Source organism: Ceratotherium simum, chromosome 14 (genome assembly GCF_057802395.1).
Source record: "Ceratotherium simum simum isolate JZ-2026a chromosome 14, ASM5780239v1, whole genome shotgun sequence".
NCBI lineage: Eukaryota > Metazoa > Chordata > Mammalia > Perissodactyla > Rhinocerotidae > Ceratotherium > Ceratotherium simum.
In genome coordinates this window covers 6,892,365-6,911,476 of record NC_141913.1, presented here as the reverse complement: position 1 = coordinate 6,911,476, position 19,112 = coordinate 6,892,365, and the positions used below count along the sequence as shown (strand labels likewise).

Below are 19,112 nucleotides of genomic sequence, written 5' to 3'. Positions count from 1 at the left end.
TGAAGTCCGATTTGTCTATTTTTTTGTTTCCTGTGTTTTTAGTGTCATATTCAAGAAATCATTGCCAAATACAATGTCATGAAGGCTTTCCCCAAAGTTTTCTTTTAAGAGTATTGTAGTTTTCGCTCTTACATTTAGGTCTTTGATTCATTTTGAGTTAATTTTTGTATATGGTGTAAGGTAAGGGTCCAACTTCATTCTTATGCATGTTGATATCCATTTTTCTCAGCACCTTTTTTTTGACCAGACTGTCCTTTCCGCATTGAATAGTCTTGGCACCCTCGTTGAAAATCAGTTGACCATATATGGAGGGTTTATTTCTGGACTCGGTTGTATTCCGGTGGTCTATATGTCTCTCCTTATGCCAGTACCATTCTGTTTTAATTACTGTAGGTTTGTAGCTTGCATGCTATTCATATTGTTTTAAAATTCTTTTTTTATGATGGGAGGGGTTGGTCTTATTGCCTTGGTACTAGGGCCTCCCTAAGGCAAACAACTGCTTAAGGGTAGGAGAGAAGGGGAATTTATAGAATAGAAGGGGTTTTTCTAGCAGTTAGTCTGAGATGGATCAGTTAGTATACTATAGGTTGGGTTTAGGAGTGGTAGCATGTAAAGGATTTTTATTTGAACTTAAAGATATATTTATTTGTATTTAGTTAAGTCAATCCTCATTAATACTTAATATTTCAGCATTTGTGTTGGTATTAATTATTCATTTGAGTTTGTAGACAAAAGTTTGCAAAGATATCTTTGAAGTTTATGGGATGTTCTTTTAGTATTGAGACTCCTTAAGATATATTTTAGTAACCCTAGACAGTAAACTGTTGATTTCTAAATTTTATAGACCTTTTTCTGTCAAAAATCATCGTATCTAGGTGCCAGAAAATAGCTTGTAAATGCTATGTTGGAATTCTGTAATTATCACGGTGCCAGCTTTGTACCATCCCCTTGGTCTCTACTAAACAGCTACTCTTTTTTTTTTTTTTTTTGTTGCGCTGAGGAAGATTTGCCCTGAGCTAACATCTGTTGCCAGTCTTCTTCCTCTTTTTGCTGAGGAAGATTCACCCTGAGCTAACATCTGTTGCCCATCTTCCTCTATTTTGTCTGTGAGCCGCTGTCACAGCATGGCCACTGATAGACAAGTGGTGTAGGTCTGCGTCCAGGAACTGAACCCGGGCTGTCGAAGTGGAGTGCGCCAAACTTAACCGCTGGGGCACTGGGGGTGGCCCCTCAATGCCTACTCTTAAAAGTGGATAGTAGTGATCCAAGTAAGGTTAACTGACATTTATGCTTGTGGGAAGAAGTTGCGTGCCTTCCGTTTTACTTAAAGAATCTTAATTCATTTAATTTACTGCTTGCAGCATACTTTGCATGACAAAACTACTTATATGAAAATTCCAATATTTTCTGGTTTAGTGACCAGTCTGCTTAAGAGAGAGTACTTATATAATTTAATAAAGTTATGTAGTCTAAGGCCAACTTTCTTCTGCCTTAAAGGCAGTAATAAGTTATAGGTCACTAATTTGTTACTGATTGCCAGCCATGTATGTGGTATTTTGCCAAGTGCTTTCTTGTTCAAGGTTATATACCTAGTAAATGGCAGAGGAGTTCTATGTGGTTTTGAGAGCCTGCATTCTTTCTACTCTACCATCCTTTCTTTTTGTATATCATTTAAATTGTTAACTTTTTTTCAGGTTAAGAGGACAACTCTAGTGGATAGCAGAACATCTGTTACCGATGTGAAATTTGCTCCCAAGCATATGGGTCTTATGTTAGCAACCTGTTCAGCAGATGGTATAGTAAGAATATATGAGGCACCAGACGTCATGAATCTCAGCCAGTGGTCTCTGCAGCATGAGATCTCATGTAAGCTAAGCTGTAGTTGTATTTCTTGGAACCCTTCAAGGTAACCTTACACAACAAACCTCTGATAATATAATCCTAGTAAAACAAATTAGTAATTTTTAAGCTAAGCATTTGATGGCTTATTTTCTTAAAAATGTTTTTCTTAAGTAGTCATGTTTGTTATTTTAAAATATGTATGTTATGTAGAATAAAAATTCTTCCTTCTTCACCCTGTCATGTCTCTTGTCCCCCTATTTCTGCTCCACAGAAGAAGCCAACCATTGTAACTATTTTGGTGTGTACCTTCTGGGCTTTTTCCATGCATATACAAATAAATATTTAATGCATTATAAACACAAATCTATGCAAATACAGCCTGATATATACTGTCATATACAAGTAGTATATATACACACCATATATAAACCAACAGACATTTCCCTTCCTTGCAGTTTGCCTTTTTCACTTACAAATAGATTGTGGGCATTTTGTCATGTATTAGTATATCTAGTCTTACCTTATTCCTTTAACTGCTATGTATAGTGTGACTCTGTGGCTATACCATAGTTGCTTTTTATTAAAATATTTTAAAAAATTATAAGAATAATGAATCACTTGGTAAAGAAAATAATTCAAATCTAAAGGAGTACGAAATGAAAGATAAAAGTTTCTCTACCCACTAAAAACATGCTGTTAATAGCTCTGTTTTTAGATTTTAATTCTGGTAGTCCCTATTACATTTTTATTTATTTATTTATTTATTTGTTTATTTTAAAGATTTTATTTATTTTTTTTCCCCCCCAAAGCCCCAGTAGATAGTGGTATGTCATAGCTGCACATCCTTCTAGTTGCTGTATGTGGGACATGGCCCCAGCATGGCCCAAGAAGCGGTGTGTTGGTGCGTGCCCGGGATCTGAACCCGGGCCACCAGCAGTGGAGTGCGCGCACTTAACCGCCAAGCCACGGGGGCCGGCCCCCTATTACATTTTTAAATGATTTACTTATACCTATGTTATCTTTAGACAGTATCTATACTCGCTATATGAAAGATGAATTTAGCACATTTATAAAGCTTTCCACTTCCCAAGGTATAACTAGATAGGTAACTCATTTGTGATAACGTTGATAGTTGTTTTAGTTATGTTGGTAATTATAATCTCAAATGATATATTTATATCTCTACTTATTGATTTATCAATTTTTAAACTATATTTTGATTCACTTCTCTTAAAAAGAGGAAATTAACTTTTTTTGCTTCTACCTCACATTCACTCTTCTATTTCCTAATATTTTGATATATTGCTTTATGCTGGCAAGATTTATGATATTTATATTTACATTCTGTTAACATTTAATACATATATAAGTATTTCATTTTTTGACTGCAAGTTGATTCTAAAAATTAAGTAGCAACCAAATTTATAATATTAGATTATGTAAATATTCATTATAGATGCAAATGTAATCTGTTTCACGAAAACTTGTTCACACAGAATAATATGGTGTTACCGTCTGATGGAGTCCCCTTTTTCTTTCTTGATTCCTTTACTTTTGGGTTATACTTGGATGTCACAATTTTCATATCACGTGTTATCTTTAGATGTTTTTTTTCACTTTGGTGGCACACCTCTGGAAGTAATTTTTTTCCATACGTCTTAATTTTACCCCATGTTTAATTGTAGTTGGCTAGTTTTAGAGTTCTAAGTTCCAAATGTAAGAATTTTGAAGATACTGTTCTTGAATTTTTTTAACTTAGGTGGTGTTAATGAGAAATCTGAGGTCAATCTAATGCTGGTTCTTTTGTAGGTAGCCTGTTCTTTCTGGAAGTTTTCAGAATTTTGTCTTACTACTTTGAGCTCTATTGCAAGTATATTTTTGTGATTTGTCATTTTGACGCTGTGATGACTTTTGGTAGTCAGCAGAAAGTTCTGAATTTTAATGTAGCCAGATTTATCAGTCTTTCCTTTATTGTTATAGTGCTTTTCCTATTTTATTTGAGAAATTATTCCCCACCTTGAGGTTGTCAGGTGTATTCTGAAAGGTTTTTGGTTTTGCCTTTCATGTTTAGATCATTAAACCTCCTGGAATTGCTTTGTATAGTTTGAGGTAGTAGAATTCTAAAATTTAACCAAGATGTTTCTAGATATTTTTTCTTTTAAAACATTTTTGTATTAGGAAAAGTTTCAAATATACCAAAAGTAATAATAGAAGTACAGTAGACGGACCCTCACATATCCATCAACCAGCTACAATAACTCAAAGCTCTCTCGTTTCATCTCTATGCCTCCCCCCCGCAAATGGATTATTTTGAAGTAAATCCAGACATATACTATTAGGTGTTCGTCTTTTTTGATTCATCCTGCTTGATGCTTAGTGGTCCCTTTCAAAGTGAAGGTTCTTGGCTGAAATCAGGGATATCTTGATAATTTGATATTTTAGTCTCATCTGTTGTCTCTGTTCTGTCTTTCTGTTCCAAAAATTGATTATTCCTGAATTTACTCTGCATTTCTTTAAAATTGGAGACTTACTACTCTGTCTTCTAGATCTCCAACTTGTACTCCAGGTATACATCGTATCCCATCCATTGATTTGGGGTTGGGGGAGGGGAGTGGCAGTCATTTTTAATTGTGAAGAAGTCTTTTTTTTCTCTGATTACTCCTTTTTTATACCAGTCAGTTTTTGTTACATGGATACAATGTTTCTCTGAGAATCTTAATTAAAATTTTTTCAAATTTGTGTTTCTTTCCTGAATTACAGTCAAGTCTCCTTATTTGCAGTAGTTATGTTCTATAAAGTTGCCCCAACACTGAATTACCTAGTACTGAACCATTGTTCCTTGGGGAAATGTAGAATTAGGTTACCATGAGCCTTTGATCACGTTTTTGTCAACTGATCAATACTTAACCTTGTTTTGTGTATGTTTCTGTTTAAAGACATCTTATTTAGCATATATTGCTGATTCATTAACGCTGAACTCAGCCAACAGCCTTAAGACACTTGCCTTAATAAGCTTTTATTTAACACAGGTATTTTCTCCATAAGGCACATCACAGCCTTCTTGCTAAGCTTAGAAACACTAGACAGCACTTCAGCACAATGCTTGGGGGCCGTTTTAAACTGAAATCACCAACACAAAGCACAAAAATGCAGAAAACATGATGATAAGTAGAATGCAAAACAGATACTTGTTTTCGGTATGAGAGGTGAAACAAGAAGGCAGAGCCTCACCTTATTCAACCTCAGTGTCATGAACATGTACCGCAGATAACTCACATTTTTTGCAGAGCTCCTCCAGGCATGTCCATGAATGACCGTGAAAGCCCCAAGTACTGGATTTTTGGGGTTACAAATAAATTTTAACAAGTAGGTCAATTTACAAATATAGACTCTGCAAATGATGAGGATCTGTTTTACTATTTTCTCAAAGATCTGTTTGTATACCTTGATCTTTATCTTTCATGTTCTTTTTTTTCCGTTAAGTATACGTTAGTCTTTGTTTTATCTATTTTTATTTATGAACAAGAGATTATTATGGCTAGTAGAGAAAACTGATACTGGTATTTTTCTCCTGTGAGGTGCTCTGTTTTAACAGCTCACTCTCTTACCTAGGGGGCTGGCTGAGTTTCCTCGGAGGTGGAGTGGGTTAGCAGGACTTCTTTGTAGGGCATGTAGACCAAGAGCGAGCTAGCAGGCTGGAGTACCCCTAAATTACTGAAGTAAGGAGGACTTGACTTTGGGGATAGAGCACTTTAGTGTATTTCCTTCTTCCTTGTTCCTCTCCTTGCCAGTTTTGGAGTACTACTTTATTTCAAGTTCTTACCTCTCCTGTTTCAAGCTCTAATCATCTCACTAGGATCCTTCCTCAGGCTTTCTTTAGCCCAGAGCTGCGTCAGCCGCCAGCCATGGAGTCTTCTGATTGCAGTTCTTTAAGTGAATCACTTCATGATTGCCTCAAGGCTCATTCCTATACTTTGTCTTTATTGCTTGGAGGCTGGAGCTAGAATTTCCTGCATACTGTTAGTGATATGGGCTCTTTTTCCCTTTGGATTTCCTCTGTCAGTCTGATCTCCTTCTGTTTCCTGTGTTCCTGGAATTCCTCCAAATTTCTTGATTTCTAATGGCACACTATCTGATTTCTAGCACTCTTATGGTATCATTCCTTCATCATTTCCGTGGAATCTTTGGAGGGAGGGGAAAGAGAAAAGAGATGCAGGTGATTGGTCTATATTCGGTCAGAAAGCTGGATGGTTTTTCTCACTGTTTAGTTGTGACTCATGTTTGGAAGACGGTTTAAATGTAACATCTTATTTCTGAATGTACAAATGAGGTAATTCTCTAAGCAGATTATCTGGATGTTTTATAATTTGATATAAAATTTTTTTTTACATTTACGTAAAAATCTTACGTAATAAGATTTACGTTTTCAGTAATTTTAGAATATGTTACTGTAAATGTACTTTGGGTCCTCCTTCAAATATTCAACATTATAAAAAAAAGTTGTATTTATAGAACATTGAAAAAAGAAAGTTTGTGAGATATAGAAACTACTGTTGAATTTACATCTCTTTGAATGGCCAACAATTTTTATAAATAACTTATAATTTTATTACTGTAGCACTTTGCAGGTTACCTAGTATTTTTCTTATATTAGGTGACTTGATTTCATTATTAGAAGCTTTACTAATAAAGCTTTGGTAATAAAGAACTAAATCTTTTTTAAAGTTTTATTTTATTTTATTTTTATTTATTTATTTTGGTGAGGAAGATTAACCCTGAGCTAACATCTAACATCCTCTTTTTGCTGAGGAAGGTTGGCTCTAGCCTAACATCCATGCCCATCTTCCTCTACTTTTATATGTGGGATGCCTGCCACAGCATGGCTTGATAAGTGGTGCATAGGTCCACACCTGGGATCCGAACCTGCGAACCCTGGGCCGCCGAAGCGGAGCGTGTGAACTTAACCACTACACCACCGGGCGGGCCCCTAAATCTTTTTTTTTAATTATCACATTTTGTTTTCAGCTTTAAGAGGTTGACATATCACGTCAAGGTCAAAGGTTAAGCAAGGGTGTCACGTTTGTAGAGATATTACTTAATCTAGATGAGGGAGGCAAAGGAAATCAATATCTAGGTAATTAGTTATAGAAATAAAAAAGTTGTTTAACCTCGAGTTCACTTCAGTAGAGTTCATTCTTTTATTACTTTTCTTTTGCCTTTTTCAAAATAAAGTTGACCACCTATGAGTCTAGAAAGGAGAATGACGTGTGGGGAGCATGCCTTCCTGAAGGGTGGTCTTTTTATACTTTTCTTCTTTCCATCAGGGTTTCTTCTTTTTTTGTATGAAGCACTTAAAATCTTTTTGTCATGAATTTGATCACCATAGGGCTACTTTTCATTCCATAGTTAATGACTAAATCTTGCAGGAGGAAAAATTCTAAGACCTCTTAGGTGTCTTTTTCTAATCTATTGAATGCTTGGAAACCTTTTCTTTTGGGAAAAGAGCTACTTTCTATCTCAGCTATAAGAAAATGTGGTAAAAACAATGTAAGAGGATGGTATCCTCAGTCCTCATGTTGAGCATTCTCAAGGGTACACCCTTATAAGATGTGGCTGTGGCGGATATATGGCAGGGATCTAGTTGTCACAGTACTGACATGCTGACTTGTGGGTTGTAGATCTGCTTGATGACAGATTTTTTAATTCTCTGAATTAAGTGTATTAATTTTATCATTATGTAAAATAGTTTTTACTCTTCATTTCCAGCTCTCGTGCTCATTCCCCCATGATAGCGGTAGGAAGTGATGACAGTAGTCCAAATGCAATGGCCAAGGTTCAGATTTTCGAATATAATGAAAACACCAGGTCAGTACTGCTTTGGTTTTGTTATTGTTTCAAATTGTATTTAAATTTTTAAAATATTATTGCTTTATTCATTAACTGAATTATGCATTATTTGTTACATATTTACTGATTTCCTATGCTATGCCAAGTTCTGTGCTAGGCTCTGATAATATAGAATTGAATGATACAGAAGAGAAACTAATTGATCTCCCAGTAGGTACCATCTTGCAGGGTAAACAAAAAAAATAATAAAAAAATGGTGATGAATTTTATAAACTAGGAGAATCAGGGTGTTAACAGTTTATATATTGGGGGACGTAATCTAGTTTACAGGGTCAGGAAGGTTCACCCAGAAGAGGACCTATAGGATGAGTGAAGTTAGCCAAACAGAGAGGGCAAAAGCATTCCAAGTGGAGAAACCTGCATGTGGTAATAAGTAATAAGGCCCATGAAGAAGAGAGAGCCAATATATTTTGACTGTGGTTGGAACATAATAGGCAAAAGGGAGTGTAGTGAGAAATATGCAAGACTCATATCTGTAAGACTTAGTGTTCAGTGTTTAGATTTTATCTTAAGGGTAATGTGAAGCCACTGAAAGATTTTTAAGTTAGGGAAGAACAGGATCAGATGGTAGTTTAACTTTTCCCTAGGTGTAGAAAGCGTTTTGGAGAGGAACATGAGTGGATTCAGGGCTAGGATGCTGTAGAATAGTCTGGGTGGGAGATCCTAGTGGCTTTGGAATAGAATAGTGGCAGTGGAGATGGAGAGAAGCGGATAATGTGAGAATAATTTAAGAAGTGCTATCAGTAGGATCTGGTGATTGGATATGGGAGGTGCAGAAGAAAAGGAGCTATCAAGATGATTTTCAAGGTTATGGCTTAGTAGTTCAATGGATAATGTATAATTTCTTGAGATAAGGAACTCTGGAAATAGGGCAGATTTGGGTAAAGTGTAGCAGCATGTGAGGAAAAGTTTAATTTTGGTCACGTTGAAATATTTGCAACACATGTGAGGGCCATAAACAGTGTGTCAGAGATGTACTTTGAATCTTATGGGAGAAAAGAGCACCCATCAGGTGATCAGGTGGCTTTCACACATGCTAGACAAAATTTTTGGGTCTGATAGTCAGATATCGGGAAGGGCGAGAAGCAGAAGAGAACTCGTGTAATTCCTGTGGGCTCCGCAATTCAGAATGTTACTACTTGTGTTTTTAAGGGGGTATAAGAACCCCTTCCTAGATTCTTGTTTTCTTCAGAGCGGCTCTGTCTACAACGGCCCTGTTCAGTAGCACTTGTTGTAATGATGGAAGTAGTCTATATCTGTGCCATCTAATGCAGGAGCCATTAAGCCACATGTGACTATTGAAACTTGAAATGTGGCTCCTGCAACTGAGGAAATGAATTTGTTAATTTTTATCAATTTAAATTTAAATAGGCACATGTGGCTAGTGGCTACTGTATTGGCTATCACAGTTCGAGAATATAGGAACCTTCCTCTAAAACCGTTTGAGGTTTTCATAGTCTTTAAGCTCTTAAAGCTATGAACACGTTAAGAGCACATTTTAAAGAGGCTTTGTGAAGAGTTAATGTTGTTAAAGTAATTTCAGCCTTAGCTGAGTAGAATGAATATGGAATCATAAATCTAAAACTTAAAAGGTGGACCATTTCTAAAACATAGGAAAATAAAAAGTACTTCATAAATAAGATTTGAGTAAAAGGATAAAGAACCTTCAGTTAGTTCTAAAAGAAAATACAGGGGAGATAGAAATACCTAAATACTTAAAAGAATCCTATGATAAAGGTAATTTGAAGTTGCATATGACTCCCTTAGCTAGGAGAGTAAATCTAGATTAGGGGCTGGATCCCTTGTATTATCTCATATAACAAGGAGCCTGGTGGTGGAGCAGTTCTGGGGTTAGTTAAGTGGCTCAGTTGCTCAGTGGTCACATCAAGGGCCTTAGTATTTTCCATTTTTTTGCTGTCATCCTTAGTGTGTTGGTGACAGGTCCCTCTTAGCATCACAAGAGCAGTTCCAGGTTTCATATGCAGATATAAAGAAGGACATTTCCTTTCATGTACCTTTTTATATTAGGGAGAGAAAAACTTTTCTAGAAGCATCTTAGGAGATTTTTCATCAGGTCCTGCCAGCCAGAATTGGGTCACTCATCCATACGTTAGTTGCAAGGGAGTCAGATAGCAAGTTCCAGGCATTTTCTGCGTCTAGAATGAGAGGGAAATGGCATTGGGTAGGTAACAATGTCTGCAAGTGTGTGTGGGATTGACTTATGAAATTATCAGAACTTTTGAGTTCAGCTGTTTTTGGATCTCTTGGTCTGGTTCCTTGAGGTAAGAGTTGTTTGAAGGTTCTTATTTAGATGGAACATGTTTACATGGAGGATATGTGATAGTGGACTATGTAGCATCCAGTTATTAATACCTAATGTTAGTAGTAATACCATTTAGTGCACAGGAAACATTTGTCAAATTAACCAGTATTGGATATTTGTATTTTTATTGGTAAATAAAATATTAAGGCAGATTTGGCCTTGATAATGATAATACAAGTGCTGTGCATTTATACTGGTTACAGGGCACTTCCACATATATTATGAAATTTAAATCCTAACAACCACCTTATGAGTAGGATAGGCAGCTTTTACATTAGCACAATTTTACAAATGAAGAAACTGAGATCAACAAAGTAAAATGACTAGTCTAAGGTCAAATATAGGAGTCAGGAGCACACAGTTAGAAGCAAAGGTGTGGATGAGATTGCCCACAGTGGTCATATAGGGTGAGAAGAGATCAAGGAGAGAACCTTGAGGCACACTAGCTTGGAGATAATTCAGAAAGAATGTTGGGGTGTAAAGAAGGCTAAGTATAGAATGCTAGGAACACCAATGCTAGGAACACCAATATTTCAGAGGAGGGTGGTGGAAAGGTGAGGTAAGGACATCGCTCTAACCCCCTCTCCAGCACACAGAGTTATGTGGTTCAGGTCTGTCCCTTATACTCAGTTGAAGACATAGAAAAAGGTGGTAGAAAACTCTGATTTATCTCCTTCATTGTCTTCTTAGTCTCCATTTGCAGATACAGAAATAGAATTGTTAGGATGAAATAGACTTTGACATAGCTTCCTTTACCACCACTAAAAAAACTCAATTCCTGCTGTTATCAGCTTAACTTTTTTATTTAATACATTCAAATAGGAAATTCAATTATCCTTTTCTTAAAAAGGATATTAATGGCTAATAAATCAAGATCTCATTCTAATTAACTTTGTGAAACTGTTTTAAGCTAAACTTAAAAAATCAAAAGAAGAAACCTGAGAGGTTATATCAGTTTCCCAGGGCTGCCATAACAACTTACTACAAACTAGTGGGTTAACAAAGCAGAAATTTATTCTCTCATAGTTCTGGAGGCCAGAAATTTGAAATCAGGGTGTTGTCAGGGCTGTGCTTCTTCTGAAATCCTTCCTTGTCTCTTCAAGCTTCTGGTGGCTCAAAGAGTTCCTTGGCTTATGGCAGCATAACTCTAATCTCTGCCCCTGCCTTCACATGGCCCCATTCTGTGTCTCTGTTTCTCCTCTTCTGTCTTTTCTAAGGCCTACTCTAAATCCAGGATGATCTCCTCCTGAGATCCTTAATTACATCTGTGAAGACCTTTTTTCCAAATTAGGTCACATTCACAGGTTCTAGCGGTTAGGCCTTGGCCATACTACATACTGCAGAGGTAAACTCTGCTGTGATGCACTGTATAATGACGTTTTGGTCAACGATGGACTGCATATATGATGGTGGTCCCATAAGATACGTAGTAGGCTATACCATCTAGGTTTGTTAAGAGCTGTAGGGGAGGAAGAAATTTTCCTCTACCCTTCAGCGTTCTTCTGGCTGGTCTAAGAATTAAATTGACATGAGACAGATTAACAAGAGAAAAGGGAACAAAAGTTTAATAACATACACTGGGAGAAACCTAGGAAAACCGAGTTAACTTGCCAGAATTGCTAAAGCCCTCACCTTAAATACCATCCTCAGCTAAAGACAAAAGAAGATATTGGGGTTGGGGAGAGTCAGGGACTTCAGAGGGAAGGAAGGCAATTCACAGGTAGGTGAAAAGGAGCAAACATTTAGAAAATCAAGTGTTTGGCCACACAGAAACAAAAGAACACAGCGGGGAGCCCAACAAATAGGCTTTTCTAGCTTCCTCCCTGTCTACTGCCTAGTTCATGTGATGCTAAGGTGATAGCTTGCTTCCTGAGACAGGTTTTTTTTAATCTGAATTCTTTTAGGCAGTTAAGGGGGAGGTAACGAGAAAAATGCACTGAGTCTTTTATTTCTTAAAAATAATCAGCCTAAAATCCTCATGTTCAAGAGACACGTTCTGAGGTGGCCAATTTTGTTTCCCTTCAGCACACTCTATGATGTTTGCACAACCATATCACCTAATGACGCATTTCTCAGAAGGAATCCCCATCATTAAGTGACACATGACTGTATTTCATTGTGAGCAATATGAAAAAAATCGAGGTACCTCGACATGTGGCTTTAAAAAATTTTTATTTCTGAAATTTTTAATGTAGATTGTTTGTTTTTTCATTAGGAAATATGCAAAAGCTGAAACCCTTATGACAGTCACAGATCCTGTCCATGATATTGCATTTGCTCCAAACTTGGGAAGATCTTTCCATATTCTAGCTATAGCAACCAAAGATGTGAGAATTTTTACATTAAAGCCTGTGAGGTGAGTTTTTGAAACAATTACTAATTTGAAAGTGCTCTTAACTCTTGATTATTTTCATTTATGGAGGAGAGAGTAAGGCAAGTATGATCGGAAGAGTGGATACTTGAATGAACATTTTACCGATAAATATATGACTTTGGGGGATAGAGAATTGAGTAGAGAGGAGATTTATATTTTCTTAATTGTGTTTTAGTTAGGCTGATACTAACAGTTGGATCCTCTGAGTATAATTGGTATTCCATAAATGTTTGAATGAATGAGAGGTGGCAGTCTACTTAGGGAAAATTAAATTAGCATTGAACTATTCTTGTGAGTAACTTATTTAGCTTTAATTTTGAATTATGTTTCAGTTCTTTTTCTTTCCTTTTTTCCTTCTTCCTTTCCCTTCCTACTGTTTTTTTAAAATTAATTATCATCATCTATTTTATTCCTCAACCGTGTTTAGGGGAATAAAATTCTCTTTTGTTGTTTCTTTCTTCTGTGAAACAGTCACTGAATATCATTTATATAGTAAGATCATGCCAGGTCCTGGGGAGTTGAGTGAAAGTGACATGGTCCAGCTCTCAATGAGCTAATGGGGAGTTGGGGGTTGGCACTGATGTGCCCATTATTATAAAATAATATTATGAAATAAATTATAAAATAAATAAATATATATTTATTTATTAAAACTTTTCTCAGAATTCCTTAGGAAATTTTTTTTATTAGCTTTAATTTTTTTATTAACAGGAAAGAACTTACTTCCTCTGGTGGGCCGACAAAATTTGAAATCCATATAGTGGCTCAGTTTGATAATCATAATTCGCAGGTCTGGCGAGTGAGTTGGAATATAACAGGAACAGTGCTAGCATCTTCAGGAGATGATGGCTGTGTACGACTGTGGAAAGGTAAGATTTCAAGGAAGGCATTGTTATATTTATGTTGCCACTTTAGAATTTTCACTTAGAAATGTAAACTCTGAGGGCCGGCCCCATGGCTTAGCGGTTAAGTGCGCACGCTCTGCTGCTGGCAGCCCGGGTTCGGATCCCGGGCGCGCAGTGACACACCGCTTCTCCGGCCATGCTGAGGCCGTGTCCCACATACAGCAACTAGAAGGATGTGCAGCTATGACATACAACTATCCACTGGGGCTTTGGGGGAAAAAATAAATAAATAAAATTATTAAAAAAAAAAAATGTAAACTCTGAAATATTTTGAAAAAAATTATTTTTCTATGAAAATATTTTGAAAAAATTATTTTTCTTTGAAAATTTTGAAAGTATTTTGAAAAAAAGTATCTACAGTTACTTTTAATTAGTCTTACTTTAATTTGTTATTTTGATCCATCATCAATTTACTTAGTTCATAGCAGTTAATGACTAATTGAATATTTTAAGTTTCCATGTGGAACAAAGCAACTTTTAAAAGTAAAAGTAATTGTTAACAATGTGCAGTATCTCCAATAAAAACATACCCTTTGCTAAACTTGTGTGAGTGCTCTACAAGCTCAGGATAGGACTACAGTTATCTCTTATTTTATTAAATAATTGCTTTAGCCAACAGCCTTTGATAGGAGAAAATCCAGTATCTTCCCCACTTCTTTACAACTCCTAAAAGTTCAAGAATCTTGGGGCTGTTGGTTCTAAAAGTTTGTCACAAATGCCAGGCCGAGAGAGATCTCGGTCTGGTCAGTTGACGCTGCTGTGGTTGCTGTAGCGTGGTCTTTACTGATGTTTATTCACTGGGCAGAGGTGTCATTGGTCCGTGCACCACTCTAGTGGGTGGTGTCCCATACTTAGGATCCAAAATTATAGCTTAGTTCATTTACCCTGAGCAGGTATTGTTTCCCAAAATGCAGTTCAGCTGAATCTCCCATGGTCAGTTTTAGGCTGTGGTGGAACTAGCCTATAACTTCCTTTCATTAATGTAATTTGATTTCAAGGACTTTGCTGCCCTTTGCTGCCTCGAGGCTTTAGTCATGACCATCCAGTTCTAACCCAGCAGGCTCCCTAACTTGGGTTTCTTGGGCTCAGTGTCTTCAGTGGCCAATTTTGCATTTAAAGAATTAGGCCATGTTGGATAAACCACTCAAACCCCAGAGATTTTGTTACCTACATCCATCTTGAGGACATTAGGTACCCGTGTGACATACTTGCATAACCAAGAAGGCAACTCCATGACCCTACATATACATGTAATTGAAATTCATTATAATGAAGACAAAGAATTTATTTTGTTATTAACTTTATAATGTCATAATGTGGTAGCTTAGAGAATTATCTCTTAATATTTATCTTTTAAGGAAGGGAAATGGGTGATGAAAGCTTCATGTTTTTTTTAATTAGGAATTCTTTTAAAACTTTAAAAAAATTGTTAAAATCGAGATATATGTATTTCATTTAAAACATGTCTTTAACATTTACCCTGAGAGAAATGTAGCCCATAGATCTCTCCCATATCTTTAATTGTAGTTTAAGGACGTGAGCAGAGATTTGTGCCCTTGAGCATAGGTATTAATCATGTTAATGTATTTGACCATTTTCCTTTCAGCTAATTATATGGACAATTGGAAGTGTACTGGTATTTTGAAAGGTAATGGGAGCCCTGTCAATGGGAGTTCGCAGCAGGGAAACTCAAATCCTTCCCTAGGTTCAAATATCTCAAATCTTCAAAATTCATTAAATGGATCTTCTGTTGGCAGGTAGGCTGTTTTGTGGGAAAACTAGAAATTATCTTCTTTTTAAATCATTCTGGTAGTCATACTAAAGGTGTGTTATTTTATGCATTTTAAGATTGAAGAAATTCACACATAATTATGACACTAGAGTTTAAAAATTCACTTTGTTAGCTCTGTATTTGGCTTACTTGATTATAATATTTACAGGTAGGTTGTGAGGCCATTAAACAAACTGAATTATATTCTGAAATTTAGTGGTCTATCAGAAATGTTTATAACTTTATTTTACGTTGCTTCTGAAGTAGTGGGATGAAGAGGAAGTATGGGATAATGGTGAGGATTTGAGTCCTTGAAACATTATTGTGTTGTTAGTGCTGGTCGTGTAGTCTTTGAATCAGGTCAAACTGAAATTTTAAGTGAAATACATTAATTAAGGCTTTACAGAAGAAAGTGAGTTAAATGTTTGTGTGTGTTTAAAACTTTAATGGAGATTTTAAGAGCAAGTGGTAAATTCTGAGTTCTTGATCTTTAGAATTTTTAGCATATTTTAGATTATCTTAATAAAGAATGTTTGTGATCTAAAGAGTCATCCTCTTGTTTTCATATTCAAATTTCAAATATGTGAATTTGTAAGATAAAATTATTTTAATATGCCTTTGTGAATAATTGGGAATGATTCAGGAAACTTCAAAGCACAGCCTTAACAAACTGTCCTGTGGTTATCCTGTTGTCATCTTGAATAAAAGAAGAAAATTATATTTAAAATTTTTTTTTTTTGAGGAAGATTGGCCCTAAGCTAACATCTGTTACCAATCTTCCTCTTTTTCTTTTTTCTCCCCAAAGCCCCAGTACATAGTTGTATATCCTAGTTGTAGGTCCTTCTAGTTCCTCTATGTGGGAGGCCACCTCAGCATGGCTTGATGAGCGGTGAGTAGGTCCGCGCCCAGGATCCAAACCGGCGAACCCCGGGCTGCCGAAGCAGAACACGTGAACTTAACCGCTACGCCACTAGGCCAGCCCCTAAAATTTCTTAAATTATTTTTATATTGTTATATTTTTATAAAGAAGTCTTGCTATTTGATTTTGAGGTTTTCAGTATTTACATCAATAATTTCAGGCTACCATAGAAGATATCAGATTGTAAAGATGATTTCATGAAGCAAAAGCTACTACTGTTAATTAAAAAAAAATCTGGTTTTTGGTTGCTGGCTGTACTACATATTTTCTTTTGTAAAGAGCTTTGAAGTTTTGATCTGTATTCTTATTGTGCCAATAACCATGTGTGTTAGATCTGTGATGCATTTTCCCTTCTCCATTTGTATTATGTCCTTTAACAGAAAGCACAGCTGAGTACCAGCTAACTGGAGTAACTTTGCTGTTTTGCTGCTTGTTGCATGCACACAGGAATGGAAAGCGAGCTCCTTTTCCCCTTCCCCAGCGCCGTTTGACCTCTCCCAAGATACACCAGCAGCCTGCTTACTACTAAACGCAATCCAAAAGGCCTTTAAAAATACAGTGTATATCATTTTTTTTGTACTGGCCAGTTTATTGACACTATTTGAAACATAAATGGAGAGGCTTTTTGTTGAGACATTGTCACCAAAACAATTTTTTGAAAGTTCCTGAAACTAACATGGGTTTTAAAATTAAAAGGATTGTTACCATCCTTATTAGTTGGGAGGAGGGAAAATATCACTTTATTGCATTTGGAGAATATAGGCTTATTAGATTTGTTTTTTAAAACAGTAAGCTAAAATGATGAATTTTTATAATTTTGAAGATTGAATATTTTTCATAAAGATTGTTTTGAGTGCTAATTTGTTAACCTTTTGTAGAATTGGTTTATACATGATATTATTCAGTACAACTCTGTCATTTCTTTGTAATATTTTAAAAATATTAGTAAAGGAGTGAGAGAAGTAGTAGTAAAATGAAAGTAATTGGACTGTACAGTTTGTAGCCAAAGTAAACATTTGGTTTTACTTCATTTATAATTTGGTAGTAAAATGAAAACACCTTTGTAAGTTTTCAATTCATATTCACTAAAGAGAGAAACGTTTCTAATATGTGCTTGTGTATTTTTATGGTGTGATTCCATGGCTCAAAGTTTCCCTCAAGTCAAAATTTGGAAACATACTATAAGAGAAGCAGTTGAAATTTTGCTAAAATTGTGCATGCACATTAACCTCCACATTCCATGTCCCAGGATTTTCTTAATTTAGTTGGCTGCTTCATTTAGTTCATATCCTCTAGAACCCTGATATTGATTACAAAGCTATAAATGTTTATTTGCTAAAATGCATAAGTATTACGGGTAAGTTATAAAATGGCAGAAGAATAACAATAGGACATATTCTTTGAGCCCTTTTACTTATCAAAATTTTGTACTATTCTAAGGTTTTTGAAGAAAAACAGCTTAGTATATTCAAGGATTGTATTTCTTTGAAAGTATGTTGCAATAGCTGGCCAAACTATGTGAAAGTATATTTGAATTGGTTGTCAGTATCCTGTACACACTAAAAAAATGGGTGCCTGCTGCTACTACAGATGAATCATTGATTAAAATGAAGAAAAAGTTTATTAGATTTGTAAATTTACAGGACAGCGTCAAATATGTTTCTGAGAGAGCAGAAAATTTTAAATTATAAAATTAATGTCTTGTTTTGTAACATTCACACTGATAATTTTTTTTAACATTTTAAGTTTAACAGATTGTATTTCTTTCAAGTTTCTATACTTGCTTAAGCAAGCTTGATTTGAGTAAGGGTCTTGATTTTTGCTATTATGTTTTGTTAGTTTTGGCATGAATATACTAAAGCTTTTTTTTCCAGCATGTGTTTTCTCCTCTTTGGTTCTCTTTGTATTTACTACTTTTCTCTTTTTCTTCTGTTTTTTCTTTTTTTTTTTTCTGTTGTTTTTGTTTTGTTTTGGTGTTTTGTTCCTGTCTTCATTGTTTCAGGTATTTCTTTCCCCCTCTGGATTCCCCACGGGCTGGATCGAGATGGTCCAGTTATGCCCAGCTCCTTCCTCCTCCTCCTCCTCCTCCTCTGGTAGAGCACTCTTGCGATGCTGACACTGCCAACCTCCAGTATCCTCACCCTCGCAGACGATCTCTCTCTCGGCCTCTTAATCCCTTACCTGAGAATGAAGGGGTTTAAAACAGTGATTTAACACTTAAAGGCCTTATTCAAGTGCTTGTAAATGCTTTCATTCCTGGCTGCTTTTTGTTTTTCATTTTCTTTCAGAAGATTTTTCCAGTTTAGGGTCTGTCTTGCATGTATTACAGCCAGAACACAGTGTTTGGAACTTAAACGTGTTTGTGCTTCTGCATCAAAGGGACATTTGCTTCATTAGTTGATAACCTTTGATGAAATGAGATGCGTACAAGTAGTGTTAACTGTGAGAGTTATACATAGTAGCTGACTTCAAAGTGCCTGTTCTGTAAATTTTATTTTGAACTGTTATCATGGTGTTAAGTTTCTTATGGTTTGTCATATTGGTTAATGTGAGACATATTAAGCAATGTGTTTTTAAGTTTACAGGCTAATGTTGCAACTGACTAGTTTGTAAAATAAATCATTCCTGTGTATAAAGCAGCAAAACATAATATGGACTGTTTGGTCTTTTTTATTTAAAAAAAGAAAATTGCCTTTCACTACTTGGAAGTACTGTTTAAAGCTTTTATAATTATTCTCCAAGTAGATATTTAATAAAATATATTTTAAAGATATGAATCTGTTGCCTTATAAAAATAGAATGTATTCTCTTTGATAGTGGGTAAAGCTTATATCTCCTTAAAATAACATGTTGCTAAGAAACAAAATCCAAAAAATCAAAAATTAGGGGATAAGCATAAAATTTATTTAAAAGGTAGAAAGTCAGTATGTAGACTAACATCTAGAACTGACAGATGTTGAATTTCAATCTAATTGGACAATATTAGATTATTTTCTAAAATGAGGCTTTTATTTTTTTATTTTTATTTTTTGTGAGGAAGATCAGCTTTGAGCTAACATCTGCCAATCCTT

At 35.6% G+C, this 19,112-nt stretch overlaps 1 protein-coding gene across 11 annotated transcripts in view; it reads left to right on the top strand.

Moving 5' to 3' along the window:
• Positions 1 to 19,112, top strand: part of LOC101394358 (nucleoporin SEH1) — a 164,090-nt gene that overhangs the window by 8,548 nt on the left and 136,430 nt on the right. For 10 of the 11 annotated variants that reach the window (XR_015554247.1, XM_087438931.1, XM_087438928.1 and 7 more), the window contains 5 exons: positions 1,695 to 1,906; positions 7,609 to 7,707; positions 12,288 to 12,428; positions 13,158 to 13,315; positions 14,958 to 15,108. Coding sequence is in view for 10 of the 11 variants with exons in the window: in XM_087438931.1 (XP_087295057.1) it covers positions 1,695 to 1,906; positions 7,609 to 7,707; positions 12,288 to 12,428; positions 13,158 to 13,315; positions 14,958 to 15,108 (761 nt within the window). In the remaining variant the exon portion in view is untranslated. Of the gene's footprint in view, positions 1 to 1,694; positions 1,907 to 7,608; positions 7,708 to 12,287; positions 12,429 to 13,157; positions 13,316 to 14,957; positions 15,109 to 18,043; positions 18,692 to 19,112 lie in introns of those variants that run through there. The other variant, XM_004421065.3, reaches the window with a different exon arrangement.